We start from the raw sequence: 15,485 nt of genomic DNA on the forward strand, positions 1-15,485 counted from the left end.
ACCACAACAGCTGCAAAATGACTCTGGACTGCAACATGCACCGAGAAAAAGCTCTGAAAAATGTGGCAGGGCTGGGGCAGGAACAGGAGCAAGAGGAATGCGGGTGGGAGGGGAACACCCGACGTGGCACGGAGGGGACAGTAAGCAGCACTGGGTCACTGCGATTACAAAACATCCTCAGTGGTATCTGTCTGCTCCAAACACGCCGCACAGAGAACCAACCCAGAGCTTCTGGTACTGGAAAAAAAGGAGAGGGAAAGGAAAGAAAACCAAGACAGGGCACCTTTGGGTTAACAAAAAAAGATTAGTTTTGCTACCAAAGAGTTAAACCTGAAATAAAAGGGCCAGCAGAATATGGCTTACTAAATGTCAATTTTGCATACTGTTTAAAGTTTATTTTTAAAAAACTGTTTCTGAAATTCTCAGTCACAACCAAGTAATGAAATTAAGTCTGACGCTTGTAACTGAAAGATTATGAAAATATTTTTGTTCAAACCATGTAAAAAATCCTCAATAATACACTGCAATATTTTCTTTTTTAAAACTAAATTGGAAGATCAACTCTCAGCAGATTTAAGTGTATTACACACAATATTTTGTGAATTAAGATTTATTGATTTCCATTGTATTTGCTTTAAATATGGTTGAAGCTGACTGCAGAAAAAGGATGGTGAAATTTTTAAGTTAAAAGTAAACTAATGGTGAAAGAACATCACCTCTGGCTTCCATCAATGCCTCGTTTATCGTATTTTATTAAGAAGTTCCAGGACTGTCACATCCAGGGACGTTGGAGGCCTCTCCCAGCAGTGTCCTTAGCTTTGTGCCATTTCCCTGTGCCAGAGGTGAGCGTGCTTTCAAAAATACTGCCACTTTCCCAGCACCGTGTCTTTGATTGCATCAACATATTGAGTCGGTACCCAATAGACCCAGTAGTAAGATGCTTCTGTTGGGCCCAGCTGAAATGCCTGCAAAGTCAAAAACGACAACATTTACACAAGGGAAACAACAGCTTGTACCAGTGGACAGCAGAGCTTACCCACTACAACATCCAAGTCTCTCACACCTACTGCCTCCCTCAAACACTCGGTGCACACTGCAGGTATTTGATTAGCAATTAAAAAAGCGTTCCTCAGAGAAACGAGAACTGCAAAGTACCAACTAAAATGAAGAGCTCTTTCCTTTCACGATATTGTAGCAGTAACAAAAACTCTTGGCCAGTCTCAAGAACATGAGGAAATTATTCTGGAAGACAGAATCTGAAGCATAACTCAAAGTCTCTAAAGAAACGACTGGAACACTCAGAGCTGAGAAGCCAAACAGAAACTAAATAAGACAACGACTGTGTTTTCATAGTCATAAAATTTCACAGAATTTATTTTTAGACATAACGTCCTATTCTCCACTTCTGTCAGTATGAATAGGAGAGAAGCACCACGGCACACCAATAACCTTTATCCTTGCTTCAGCGTCAGAGTTTATTGTACCATATTCTGCAGAGGACATTTTCTCACATGGGTGACCAAAAATCAAGTATTATTAGGACAAAGGCTAGGTCAGTGCCCTCCTGCAGACCATAATTTTAAGGTGTAACGCTTCCCCTTTCTTCCCCTAAAGAAGGAAACAGACTTATATATGGAACTTACTTTCACATTAGAAGTTAGTTACTATACCTTGGAAAGCAAGACCTCAAAAAACCCCATAGATTAAAAGAAACAGCCAAAAATTCAGCAGAATTAGCACCGCTCTCTTCTTAAGTGTGTGACTTTTCTAGACCCAATACCAATTTTTCAGAATATCACATATGGGGAAAAAAAATATTACAGCATCAAATCACTCTTTTTTTTAACTTCCAGCAAGGCCTCTTGTTCATACAAATACAACAGAAACTAGGAATTAAACCAGATGTAGGAAAACATCACTAATATTAAGAAATCGTGAGTTATATTGCAAGTATTTTTACTGTTTTAACACTGTCCCAAGACAGACGATATGAAATAACACTTAAGCACTTAATATTTGTGTGAAACCAGCCCAGATTTCCACAACGTCGCAGATACTCAACATGCCACCCAAAATATTTACACCGTGACAGCAGACCACGTCCACACTCCCACCTTCCCCAACACACGAGGCTGGTATTACTGCCCACCTCCACCTCGCTCCATCTGAAAAGCCTCACTTCTGTGTATTTGCATGAAGTAATTAGACTGGATATTATTAAAGTAGAGACAGTACTTACCATCATGTGATAATCCTCATGTCCTTCAATAGGTTCACTCACCACATTTTTAATGGACCCCATGGGTAACTTTTCTGTTCTCTCTACATTAAAATTGATCACAGCATTATTTCTGATATGAGGACGTGGTATTTCATACTGATTTCAAATACTGCCTCCACTACTTCCCAAAGCTCCTCATGCCAGCAGCCTCCTCTGGGGCTGAACTTTGGATACCTGCTGCCGAGGAGCCCGTCTTCCACATTACCACACACCCCACAGCCTGCACACCAGTGATTTAAAGGAGTCCAAAGCTGGATCACACAGTTCCTTGCATTTTATGTCTCTGCATCGCATTAAGTACTTCAGTGTATCTGATTCAGGCCTAAAAACCCTGGCTTTATTTAATGCTTCCCCCCAAGGAACTCCCCTGGGACCACCAGGATTACTCACCACAGTGAAAGCTGGCCCAGGTGTGAGAATACTCAGGCCTGACTACCAAGGACTGTACTAAGCTCCACAGAAATGACAAGGCTGAACAAGATGAAAGGAGACAGGCTAACTCACTCTTTGAAAGCCTAGTCCTGGTTTTACCCTGAGGCAGTGTTCAGCTGTTACTACAAAAGCACAGGGAAGGAAATATTCATGAGTAAATAGGGAAAGAAACAAAAAGAGAAACTGAAAAAAAAAATGACTACAATTACGTGACAGGGTAATGTCAGCCAGCCAGAGGTAACCAACAAGAACGACGAAGTATATGGTTCATGGCAGACTTTTTGTGTCTCATTTCTGTCCCCACTTCCTGAAGACTTAACTCCAGGATCCTTCCTTTCAGTTCCAGCTTTCAGTGTCAGCCTAAAATTATCTTCTTGGATATAAGATGGAGAAAACAACAAACACTACAAAGGAGAAACCCAACTATGAGTTCCTTAGGTATATCTAATTTGTACGATCAAAAAAAAAGCACCTACCTAAAAGAGGCACATGGGGAGGTAAACTTAGTGATGTAAAGACAAATATTCTCTACCTCAGTGCTGCAACTAAGCTGACGCCAAACTACCCCACTCAGACTCGCGACATTCATTGAGTACAGTCTTATTTTGCACTTGTTTAGCATCCTGCAGATCAATTACTCTTCACAGCATCTCAGTGACAGACAAATCCGTATTATCAATGTCTCTATGGAAATGACACAGAGCAACTGAGAAACACCCACCTACACCAAAGCTCAGCCTACAAAAACGTACAAAGTGATCTGTGAAGCACAGGGACGGGGGGGGAAGAATCAGCTTCAACTTTCCAGGACCAGCAAGTGAAAAACCGTGTTAACATCCAGTTGGTTTTATTCTAGCCCCTATGTGCTGGCATCTGCCACGAATTTCTCGGAGCAGGAGGTTTTTCCCAACAACAGGCAGCAATTACAACCATTCCCTAAAGGAAGCAAGGTGCTGCTAACTTTGAGAAGTAGGGAAACAGGTTACATGAAAGACAGATGACTACAAGAAGAATCAAATTTCACAGTTTAAGAAACACTAATCTAGAACACTTCAGAAATACTAAATTTGAAACTTGTCTACAAGGTGAAGGAAGAGGATTAATCACCTAAATACTAATCATGTATTTAGAACACGTTATCAATAACAAAAAGTTCTGGCTGCCCAACCTGTAGAGGAAAAAGAACAATGTCTCGCTCCATCACTTAGCCCAGGAGAAAAATCACTGCAACTGGTATCGATAGAGGTTCTAAAGCCAGAAAAATCTTCACAGTCAGGTCTCTCCTACAAAGGAAAGGTCAAAAACTTCCGAGATTTCTGCTTACTTTGGCAATAACGTAGCAGCTGCAGGTGCCATCCAAAGCTAATATTACCATCCAATTAGGTTACTTTACTGGGACAGTGAGCAAGCACTTCTATTCCTCTTGCTCATCACTGTAATGTTGCCCCATCCTGGTCAAACTAAAGGAGCACAGCTTCCTTTGAGGCAGGGCGTTATCTGAGACGTCCTCAGCAATGCACGTTATCACCACAGCACTTTCAGCTCCTCCTGGCACCACTCAAGACGGTAAACTGACTCCTCTGCACAGCAACACATGCCATAGTTTCTGCAGCTGTACATCACTGAAACAAGACACCCAACTAATTTTGGTTGGAAGGACAGATAATGACAGAGATGCCAGCACTCCTAGTTTTAATCCCGGTTCTAAGATCCCCTTTCGAGTCTTAGCCAAGTCATTGAGCCTCTGTGTGATACTGGCATCAAACCAATGTTCACCACGTGCTTTGAGATGTGCTAGAAATGCCAAATATTGTAATTTACAGTTAGAGCTATGAATAGCAGCTTGGAACGTTAGTCTACTGGCACAACTGAACTCAAGTTGTCAAGAAGAGAGGTAAAATATTAAGTACTATTCAATGATCTGGGAGAACAGCATTTGAGAAGAGGATGCATGATTTAGTTTTGAAGTATTACAATACCAATTTAGCCACACCAGAAGCTATTTCTAGGTTGCACAATTAACTTATAGCCCAGTTATCAATTATTCATCTCAGAGTTTTAGTTACTCACCTTTTGTACCAATCCATAGCTGGTCTTGCTCAAGTTTAAAGGTCAATCTTACTTTCCCCCCTGACTTGTTGTACATGCCAGATAATGGCACTGTTGGCAGGCGTTCCTACAAAAAGGCAACATAGGAAGTCACAGTGAAGGACTTTAAGAAGAAAAGCCAAATCCTCTGAGCTTTTTAAGCATAAGGACGATCCATCTTTCCAGTTTTCTACTAAGGTAACAAAGAATGATTGAACCAGCAAAGAAAGGTCTCAAACCACAAAAAAGGTCCCTCTTCCGATTATGACAATGTCTCAAGTACTTACTTACTTACCTGAACACCTTTAACAGAAGGCATCACATCATCAGGTTTTCCTTTATCCAATACTTTTCTGTGTTGCTACAATATAAAAACAGAAATCAGAATTTACAGAAACACCACAGAGCTGCTCAACTTACACCCAGCTGCACCCTTGACCCTATCCCGACAGCACTAAGGGACAGTTAAGGACTACTCACAGTCATTTATCACACAGGAAACGGTTAATTTTCAAAGTTAACCGAGCACTTTCTACGACAGTCTAATGAAATTATATAAATGAATAAACCCCCAATATAATGCAAAGGGTAACATCCCTTCTAGAATATACATATACATAAATGTATATCTATAAAAATTAAAGAACCCCGAGCCCCACTTTAATATCGTACATGCTGAATCACATCGCTGGCGTTTGGCAAGACAGTTTAACAGTCCAGTGTTACATCCAGTGAACGGCAGAAAACCTTCCACATTTGACAGTGCAACATACCGCAACACAGCAGCAAACCAGAACAGATTAGAGCAGTAGTAACTAAGAAAACCATGCTCACAGCTCGTAAGTCACTGAGTACCTTTAAACAATGACGGAACTTACAGTGAACGTGAACTATGATAAATTATAGAAAAACAAAAGCACGTTTCATGAAGGTTGCAGTTCAACGATGCACTACTTCATTTTTAATCAAATTTATTTTGAGGAAGGTGCGGGGCCGGTAATACCTTGAGCTGAGCATCCTTTACCAGCCCACCACGCTGCAGCACCGCCACCACACCACTGCACTCCCTGTCCGGAGGCAGCACTTCAGCGTGCGAGAGGAGCATTCAACACCCACGTTCCCTTCAGCGCTGGCACAGCTGAAGGAACTGCCCTCTTGGTGTTCATTTTAAAGGCAGTTTTTGGAGATCAAATTCTTTTACGCCAATAAAAATCAGTTAGTTTTTAAACAGGATTAATCTAGCTTGTGTTTGAGCTGGAAGGCTAGGCTGTGCCTGGCACCGGCACACGCGGTGTCTCGCAAAGCCCCGGCCTCCGCCAGGCTAAACGTTTTTCTGCTGCTAGAACTCCTCGGCACAGAGCCCTTCTACCGCTTAGCTGTGAAAGGAGAAACCCAGCCTGCTCTGAGGGGAACAGCACCCAAAGGTATTACAGAGTATTAGAAGAGAACCGCGCAAATCCCACAGCTCCCCCGCGCCAGGCATTACGGAGACATCAATAACCTTTTGTCTGCAGAGCGGCTCCTTTTTATTCTCTTCAGCTTTGACCTCCTGTTGAGCAGCTTCTTTGGGTGTATTTACTGCTAGAACATCATTGATGGTAGAGCCAACAACCATTATTTTCGCTCCATTCGTTACTTTGATTTCCCGCAACGTTTTATCCTCTGGTAGAAGTCCCTTGAACATAACTTTCTGCATAGCCGGTGGAAGGCCTAAGGGGCAAGAACAACGATTACGAGACCGCCCGGGAGCGGCGAGGAGGAGCGGGCTGCGGCGGCAGCCCCGACAGACCTGTGAGCGAGTGGATCTTCTGCTTCAGCTCGGCCCCCGTGCTGTCCAGGCCAAACCTCACGTCGTACTTGTTCTTGTTCCAGATAACCTTCAGCTCCACCAGCTCCTGCCCGCCCGCCGCCACGCCGCCGTTGCTGACAGACGCCTGCGGCGGATCCCGGCGCTCCTCGCCCTCCGGAGACCTCCCCGCCGCCGGCGAGCCGCCCTCTCCGCCGCAACCCAGCGGCAGCTCCTGCGCCTCCGCCTCCATGCCCGGCTCCTCGGGACCTGGCGGCGAGCGGACAGGAAGAGCCCGGCCAACGGGAAGCTGCCCCGGCCCGCCCGCGCTCCCGCCCCGCGGCACCGCCCCCGCCGCCCGCGCACTGCCCGGGGCCGGCTCCCCGCGCCGGCGCCTCCCCGCCCCGCCCCACCCCGCGGCACCGCCCGCCGCCGGGACCGCCGGCTCCTACCATCGGCGGCGGCGGAGGCGGCGGCGGCCATGATGATTGTGTACAATCTGCCGCGGGGCACGCCGGGAAACGCCCGCCGCTGCCGCATGGGCCGCGCCGGCTCCCGTAGCCCGCCCCGCCCCTCCCGGCCCGGTGGGCGGTGCGGCCCCCGCAGGCCGCGCCCCCGGACCCCGTCCGCGCCGCCCGGGGACGCGGGCAGGGGCGGCCCCGCGCTCCTCCCAGCCGCGCTGCCGGGGGCCGTGGCGGCGGCAGGAGGAGGGGGGCGGTGCCTGTACCGGGCGCCCCGCCCCCCGGCCGCCGCGGCGCGGGGATTGGCTGGCGCGGCCGGGCGGAAGCGGCGCCGGCGGCCACGTGGGCGGTGCGGGGGCATGGCGCGAGCGCTGCGGGGCGCGGCGGGGCTGGAGCGGGGCCCGGGGCCGCGGGTGCGCTTCGGGCCCAGCCCCACAGGTAACCCCGGCCCGCCCCCCGGGGGGCTCCGCTGCGGGCGGGGCCGGCGCTTGGGTTGGAAAACGTGAATTCAGGCACTTCAGGAGCGAGGGCCGGTGCGGGGCCGGCCGGTGCGGGGCCGCGGGGCGCTCTGAGGCGCCTGCTCGCCCTGTGCGGGGCTGCTGCTGGGGCCGCCCGGTCCGTGCCGGGCCCCGGTGGAGCTGCGGCGGGCGGTGCCGCCCTGTGACAGGCCACGAAAGGGGGTGTCGCGACACGTGCCAGCGCGTAGCCCCTTTCCCGAGCCTGTTCCTGGGAGGCCGTTACCGGTAATTCAGATCCGTAGCAAAGGCCCCCAGAGCCTGGGGGTGTCCCTGCAGCCCCCCCCTCCCGTTAGCCCTCGGTACCCGCTGCCGTCGCTGGCAGCATTGCCCTTCCAGCTCCTGTTTAAAAACCTCTTTATTTGGCCTTAATTATTACCATCTCCTCATGATATCATTATCATATCCCCACGATAACAGGTTTTCTGCATTTGGGTGGCCTTCGGACTGCTTTGTACAATTATATTTTTGCCAAAAAGCACCAAGGGACCTTTATTTTGAGAGTGGAGGACACAGATCAAAATCGAGTGGTGCCTGGAGCTGCAGAGGGAATAGAAGATATGCTGGATTGGGCAGGTACTTACAAACATCTTTAATTTTTTACTTATGGAAATATTCTCTTCTTTTTAGAGATTAGCGGTACCCAAACGGAGAGTATTTTGCATGATAGCAAGCTGTGCAGCGTTTCAGATGATGAATTAGTTGAAATGTGGTCGTTGCTACAGCCAGGCGTCAGGAAAGTCCTACTGGAAGGATGTTTTCTAGCAGAAATAACTGGTTAGGTTTGGTTTCTTTTGGCTGTGCTGTCTGCCACGGAGTAAGATCCAAATTTGTGAAAGTGGCCCCACGTGCAGTTGTAACAAAGGTTGTGCCCGAGAGACGTGCTGGAAAGGTCAGAAGCTGGAGCAGACGGACCTCCCTGTAAGCTCAGAAATTGTTTGTATACGGAGTATTTGCTAAAAGGGATCTGGAGGTGCAGACAGTTTTCATTTTGAATCCTGTCCTGGTTTTGCTGGGATAAAATTTATAGAATCCCTTTTCTGTTCCACTTTGTTCCAGGCTGTGCCCAGCTGTGGGCTGGTGCTCCAGGCCATGAGCAGTTAAACCCAGGGCAGCTGCCCCAGGCTGCCCCAGGTGTGTTCTATAGCATTAACCTCAGGGTCACTGTAAATGGGAAGCTGCTGGGGGTGGGGGCTCTTGGCTCTGCTCTCTTCTCCCATCCCTCTTTCTCCTTCTCAACAATTGCTCTCCATGGAGCGACTTGCCACAACTCTGGGCTAAGTATGATTGTGTGTGTTTTGTATTATCATTGATATTGGTTTCTTTATTTTATTAAATCTGTTTAAATTTGAACTTACGAGTCTCCCTCCTTTTCCCAGTTCCCTTTCTTGGTCGGGGAAGGGATATTGAGTGAGAGAACACCTGGTTATTGTTTAGCCCCAGGTGTGGGCTAAATGAAGACAAATCCTCTGCTTCTTTTTGAGCTTAAAAACTAGAAGTGAGGGTGAGTTTAGAATACAGAATTGTGATCAACTTAGAGCCAGATCTCACAGATGCTTCCATTAATAGGTAAGCTTTAAGGGACTAGGACTTTGCTGTTGAGTAGTAAATTTCGAGTAGGTAAAATAGTTGGCTAGGGTCTCCACTGTGTTTTTGTGGTGTGAGTGTCCTTTACTATGAAAGGGTGGATGCTACTTTGTACATGTACCCCCGACTACGTTTTGCTCTAAGCAATGCATCAGAGCTGCTCAACTATTCGCTAGGTTCGGGTGGTTTTTTTCTGCTCATTGCTTCACCCACAGTACTCTCAATTCTGAAGGTGGTGGCTGCTGTTTATCTTCCACGTCCCGGGGAATCTGACTGCTGTGCTCTGCCTTTTTAAGGGCTTTCTAAGTCCCGTCACGCTGATATTTCAGGTATTCCCCCTGATGAGAGTCCTCGCCGCGGTGGTTCCTTCGGGCCCTACCAGCAGTCCCGCAGACTTGACCTTTATAGGAGAGCCAGCGACGTGCTTTTGGAGAGAGGGGCGGCGTACCGCTGCTTCTGTACCCCGCAGCGCCTGGAGCTGCTGAAGAAGGAGGCTCTGCGGAGCCAGCAGACCCCACGGTAGGGATTCCATGTCCCCGGGTGGTTCCCTCTGTGCTGCACTTGCAAAAACTACGATGATTTGCGTGGCGATAGGATTGTAATCTGGCTACCTGTAGAGAGAGAAGCCAGCATAGCCCTGAGAGGCTTAGGGGAGCGACCTCCAGAGATGAGGTGGTTTGACTGGACACGTAGTGGGCAGGTTACAGCTAAAATTCAGGGATCCATTTAGAGTTTTGGGAATGTGACAATGGCTGATGGGGTTGGCCTGTGTTGCACCAAGACCTTCGTTCTCCTTTCTCAAAGATACGACAACCGGTGTCGGTACCTGACGCCCGCAGAGGTGGCTGAGAAGCTGGCGCAGGGCCTTGACTGGGTGGTCCGCTTCCGTCTGGAGAAGGGGGTAGAACCCTTTCGGGACCTGGTCTATGGCTGGAACAAGCACGAAGTGGCTGACGTGGAAGGCGACCCAGTGGTTCTCAAGGGGGACGGCTTCCCCACTTACCACCTGGCAAACGTGGTGGATGACCATTACATGGGCATCAGCCACGTTCTGCGGGGAACCGAGTGGCTGACTTCGACGTCCAAGCACCTCCTCCTCTACAAAGCCTTTGGCTGGGATCCCCCTCAGTTTGGTCACCTCCCGCTGCTTCTGAACAAAGACGGTGGCAAGCTGTCGAAAAGGCAGGGGGACATCTTCCTGGAGCGTTTTGCTCAGGACGGCTACTTGCCCGAGGCCTTGCTGGACATCATAACCAACTGCGGCTCTGGATTCGCAGGTAACGACCCCAGGCTGGGTCCTTGCTAGGACCCCTCTCGATGCTGACTTTGGGGAATGGGTTAGGTTTGTTACTTTAATAGCTGAGAACTCTGTCAGTGTTTGAAGGGAGCAGGAAATGGGTGTCAGGAGACCAGTCACTGAAATGCCACCAGGGCTTCTGCAGAGCTCCTGCGAAAGACTGGGTGGTGTGCTGGGATGGTGGGAATCCTTCTGCCTCTGTGCAGCCATTTAAATGGAGTCTGATGTTTAATGGGTTCCCACTCGGGACAACATTCATCTCAAGGTGAAGACACTGTCTGTGAACTCTTGGGAAAGCTTGTGTTTTATGGTTAATAATTGCAGTGTCGTCTGTTACGTCTGTCACACTTCTCGTTTAACCTGAAAGACCATGACAAGTTGAGTCAGTGACTCTTTTTGTTGCTCTGGCTGCATGGGGATCACAAATTAACTTGTGTTTTGGGAACTCTGCTTGGGAATGAAACCTTTCGTGGGCAGTGGAGCCTCCTGGCTGGGTGTTACATCTCTTTGGCTGACTGGTGGAAGGGGTGTTCCACGGAAGAGCCAAGCACAATGTCCCAGTTCCTCGCCAGTAGTTAGCAGAGCCCACTCTTGGGGAGAGGGCAGCTTCCCGTGCGTGCCTGATACAAGTTCCCTCCTGTTTGCTGGGGTATGTCCCTGTTGGCCCTGTGAAGTGTCTGTCCTGTGTCACTTCGTCCTTGGGTGTGCTGCTGCCCCAGCCCTGCGCCTGAGGCTTGCCAAGGAGCACAGTGACACTGGTTCTCTGCAGGAGAGTGGATGTGTGTTATTCCCTTGTTGGGTTGTTTTGCAGAGAAACAGATGGGGAGGACTTTGGAGGAGCTGATCTCACAGTTTGAAATAGGCAGAATTACAACCCATTCTGCCCTCCTGGATCTTGAAAAACTCCCAGAATTCAACAGGTACAAAATCAGCGGTAACTTTAAAACATAATAATCTGTACGTCAGTGAGAATTTATTCCTGGTGCTTGGCTTTGTCTGGAGACTTTGTTTATTGGGTCAAGCATGGTCCCAGCGTGGCAGCCTTTTCGCTGCGCTACAGTGAGGTCATTCCTGTCTCCTCTCCCGTCCTGTGCTTGGACACTGGTGTTGGGTGCACTGTAAAAGCCTGGGCAGATGGTGTGTAGCCAGGAGGTTGCAAGGTCTTAAGTTTAGAGTCAAAACAACATCTAAAAAGAGGCAACACTTCCAGAGGGTACTTCTGCAAGCTACTGTTGTAGCTACTGAGAGTTACCACATCTTCAGCTCGCTGTGGTGCATTAGCACGTAAGGCTTTGTTGGAGAATGTCTGGGGTTTAATGTTGCTTTTCTAACAGTTTTAATTGGTAAGTGTTTTGAGGTTGGGATGATTGGATTAAACCTAACCCAAAGCAGTCCAAAAGCAGTTTTCTTCTTTGTTACAGGATTCACCTCACCCGTCACGTTGAGAATGAAGGGCTGCGACAGAAGCTAATTAGAGAGCTGCAGTTGCTGGTGGAGCACGTCTATGGGGATCAACAGGTGGATCAAGAGGTTCTAGAAAAGGAGTACGTGGAGCGAGTCCTTCTGCTGAGAAAAGTACGAGCAGTGATGGCTTTGTGTCACCATTTTGGGGAGCTGAGGTTTTGTGGGATTCCTGGAGGAAGACTCAGCTGAGTCCTGTCACTGCTTTGATCTGAGCTCTGGAGCTCCTGGCAGCGGGACAGGTGACTCACGTGACTCCCCATGGCCTGTTGAAAAGCGGCAGATGAACGTGGCAAAGCCACTTCCTCGGGCTAACTCTGAGTCAGCCCGCATGTGGCTCTGCAGCACGCGTGCAGCCGCGGCCCTCTGGGCTGCTTCTGTGTCCCTGCTCACACTGGCAGTCGTGGGCCTGAAAAACTCGGCTGCCTAAACGTCAGCGATGCCCATTTCCTCTGAGCAGCACTGAGTGCACGACAGTGGTGTGCTTGGACCCGCTGTAACTCGTTGTCAAGTCCAGACAGGATGAGTTTGCTCACCCTCAGCTTAACCCTCATCCTTGACAGCTTTGCTTTCTTTCTCCAGGGTCACATAAGCTTCCTGAAGAATCTGGTGTCATCTGATTATTCTTACTTATGGGTTAGGCCCTCAGTCTCCCGAGAGCAGCTACAAACTATTTCTGCAGAAGTAGATGAAATAGGAAAACTAGTCTTAGGGTAAGTGTCTCCCCAGCTGTGTGCACACCCACCTGCCTGCCCCAGAGCATTGCTCTTGGCTGCCGTATCCATGTTGCACATGCTCATAGTTGTTATTTAATTTGCTTTACTTTGGAATGTGCTGTAGTTAATAACTAGGGAGAAATTCTGTGTTTTTAATTGAAAAGCAGCTTGCCAGCAGGCAAGCTCACATCAGTGCTCTCGAGCAAGGATTGTCACGTCTGGGTTTTGTGAAGCACCGAGCACAGAGGAGTTCGTGTGCCAGGACGGCGCTAAGGAAGCAGCGGCGTTAGCAGGGTTTCCCCTGCCACCTGATCTCCTTTTGTCTGCTGTAGCATCGCACTGGAGGAGTGCAGGGTGGTTTTTGTCAGTGTGAATTCAGATAATGAGACTTCTGGGTCTCTGGAATGAACCCCGTTCGTGTCCAGCTGGAACCACTGTCACTTCCGAAGAGCTCGTCCCTGAGTGGCTTCTCCTGCTTCCATTTCTTTGTCTCTCGCTGGCAGTCTGCAGTTCTGTCTGCTCAGGAACATTGCTGGGCTGGCAGACAGGCCTGCGGTGCCAGGGAGTTTTGTGGGGTTTTGCCAACATGTCTCACTGCTGCCCCACGTCCCTCTGCTACTCTGCACCTCGCAAACAGACAGGGTGTACGTCAGTTGCCTTTCCAGTTCAGATCTCACATCTGGACTAAAATGAGCCCCGAAAAACAGTTTTGGGAGTGATTAAGGTGGCAGTATCTGCAAATTGAGCTATTATTTCCAGCTATCTGTGAAGTTGGTTGCCCTCAGTCATTTGTCACAGCTGAGTGGTAACTGAATCCCAGTGATGGTAATTTAAATGTCAGAATGCTCGCTGGCCTGGAGGGGTGAGAGCACTGCTCCCTACAGCTGAGTAGCACCAGCGGTGGCTCCTGCATCTCCAAAAATCATATTATTAGAAAAGAAATCAGAATTACTGCTTTTGCTGTGGTTTTCCAGGTCCTTGGCATAATTCTGTGATCTAAACTCGACGCTTGCTTTTCTGAACAAATTCTGCTCTGGTGCTGTTGAAGTAGAGGCGTGGGCTGGCAGAGCAGAGCCTTCAGCAGTGGTGTTGAGGCAGAGCAGTCCCACGTGCCAGGCTGGGAGGGCACCCGTGTACATGACCAACGCTGCAGCGAGCAGAGGGAGTGCCCTGGCACGGGGCAGGGAAGTTCACCTTGAACTGCTGCTGCTGCCAGAAGATTTTGCAAAACCAGTCTGAGGTAGCTGGCAGTCATCGAAGTCAGGAGTCAGTCTGGGTGGGAATCCTGTGTTCTGTGTGTCCCCAGATGGTAAGGACATCTTCTTTCCTAAAGGCTCATGACAAGGCAGGGAGCCGTTTTGACCGTGGAGGAGTTGAATAAAGACCTGAGAAGCCTCCAGGAGCAAACCAAGGAGACTAAATACAGCAGCGTGATGAAGCTCCTTCGCTTGGCTCTCAGTGGGCAGCAGGTAAAAAATGAAATTTTGGAGACTGAGACCTCCTGGGTTTTTTTAACAGCTGTCTTCTCTCTGATAGCAAGATAGTGGTTTTTGGACCTCTTGCAAGAACTGACATCAGTTGCTGTTGTGAGTGAACGTACCAACACGCAGCAGTTCTGGAAGAAAGGGCTGTTCTGAAAGTTTCAGAAAGGCAGAAGTTGCCAAAGCGTGGGTATGCTGGTCACAAATATGGAGTTAGAAAAACCTCTGGACCAGCTGTAGGGAGTGTTGGTAAGGTTGTAGGTTTTGGGCAAAACTGGGATTTTACGTGCAATCTGCTTTTACAGAGTTCAAACACAAGTTTTAAAAAAAGTTCTTCAAAGCCCAATCCTGGCTTAGGCTCTGGCATTCAGTCCTTCTGGGTCCAGCATTAGCATTTAACTTCAGGAGGCAAAAAAACCCCCACTCAAACCCTTGTTTTGAGATTGCTAATGAAAGCCCTGCCCTTGGTCTAACAGCAATCTGTAGACCACGTACACCCTATCACTTCCGTCACGAGGAGGCATAAACACGTGCTGAAAAGTGTAAGTTTCCATTTGTACAGTGACTTCTTCTGTGTTTGCAGCATGGACCGAGCGTTGCTGAGATGATGGTGACTTTGGGACCCAAAGAAGTGTGTGGAAGAATACACAAAGCTCTGTCTAGCTAACACGAGCGAGGAATGACACCAGCAGCCAGCCCGCGGCCTCGGATGGTGTAGGCAGCACGTGTCGTGGTCCTAGACCCGAGTTCTTTGATCTCAGCATGATTATCTTTGATCAGCCAAGCTGGGCGTTAGACCAGGCAGGTGTCACCATGAGGTTTCCAGGTCTGTATGTATCTGCACTGAGCATAAGCCAGTTTGTCTGGGAGAGGAACCAAATACAGATTTAGGTCCGTCCTTCTGCTTTCATCTTGTGCCAACAGCCTGGTTGCCAGCTTGGGAGAAAGAGACTTTTATCAGCGTTTAAATTCAGAGCACGTGGACAGAAAGTGATGCTATTTCTGGTACCACCATGATTCCTCTCAAGCGATCGGTCTCTCGCAGTCGGGGTATCTACAGCTGTGACTACACAGGTCCCCAACAAATACTGTGGGGAAGGTATTTTTTTATATGTAATATATAAATATAATATGTATATTATAGCTGCTGCCCTCTTAGCTGCCCCGGTGTCCTGCCAGGCTGAGTGAGCTGCTCGGAGAGGGCAGCTCTCCTCCCTCTGCACAGTGTCATGCGCGTGGTTCTGCTAAAAATATCCCTGACCCGGAGACTGGGATGTTTTTTCCTCTTTTTGGATTATGACCTTTTAATTATTAAATTAATTTGGTGGATTCGATTCCGTTCTCGCCAACACGTGCTCGCTCTGCACGCCAGCGAGGGGA

General features: G+C 48.9%; 2 protein-coding genes across 3 annotated transcripts; one reads left to right on the forward strand and one right to left on the reverse strand.

Annotated features, from left to right (window-relative positions):
* Positions 1–594: 594 nt before the first annotated feature.
* On the reverse strand, positions 595–7,155 carry UBFD1 (ubiquitin family domain containing 1). Of its 2 annotated transcripts, XM_068423289.1 has the most exons (7): positions 7,040–7,148; positions 6,591–6,857; positions 6,303–6,511; positions 5,097–5,162; positions 4,784–4,889; positions 2,240–2,322; positions 595–965 (listed from the first exon to the last, which is right to left on the reverse strand). In XM_068423289.1, exons 1-7 carry the CDS (start codon positions 7,125–7,127, stop codon positions 855–857), a joined length of 930 nt encoding a protein of 309 aa, XP_068279390.1. In that variant the 5' UTR covers positions 7,128–7,148; the 3' UTR covers positions 595–854. The 2 variants fall into 2 exon arrangements, with proteins under 2 accessions (XP_068279390.1, XP_068279391.1); XM_068423290.1 differs by lacking the exons at positions 595–965; positions 2,240–2,322 and adding an exon at positions 4,032–4,335 and having other exon boundaries at positions 7,040–7,155.
* Positions 7,156–7,395: 240 nt separating this feature from the next.
* Positions 7,396–15,393, forward strand: EARS2 (glutamyl-tRNA synthetase 2, mitochondrial). Its single transcript, XM_068423264.1, has 9 exons — positions 7,396–7,486; positions 7,984–8,139; positions 9,480–9,669; positions 9,955–10,427; positions 11,259–11,367; positions 11,869–12,022; positions 12,491–12,621; positions 13,958–14,093; positions 14,689–15,393. The coding sequence occupies exons 1-9, from the start codon at positions 7,408–7,410 to the stop codon at positions 14,770–14,772; spliced, it is 1,512 nt and encodes a 503-aa protein (XP_068279365.1). The 5' UTR covers positions 7,396–7,407; the 3' UTR covers positions 14,773–15,393.
* Positions 15,394–15,485: the final 92 nt, after the last annotated feature.

This window comes from Nyctibius grandis, chromosome Z, assembly GCF_013368605.1.
Source record: "Nyctibius grandis isolate bNycGra1 chromosome Z, bNycGra1.pri, whole genome shotgun sequence".
Classification (NCBI taxonomy): Eukaryota; Metazoa; Chordata; class Aves; order Nyctibiiformes; family Nyctibiidae; genus Nyctibius; species Nyctibius grandis.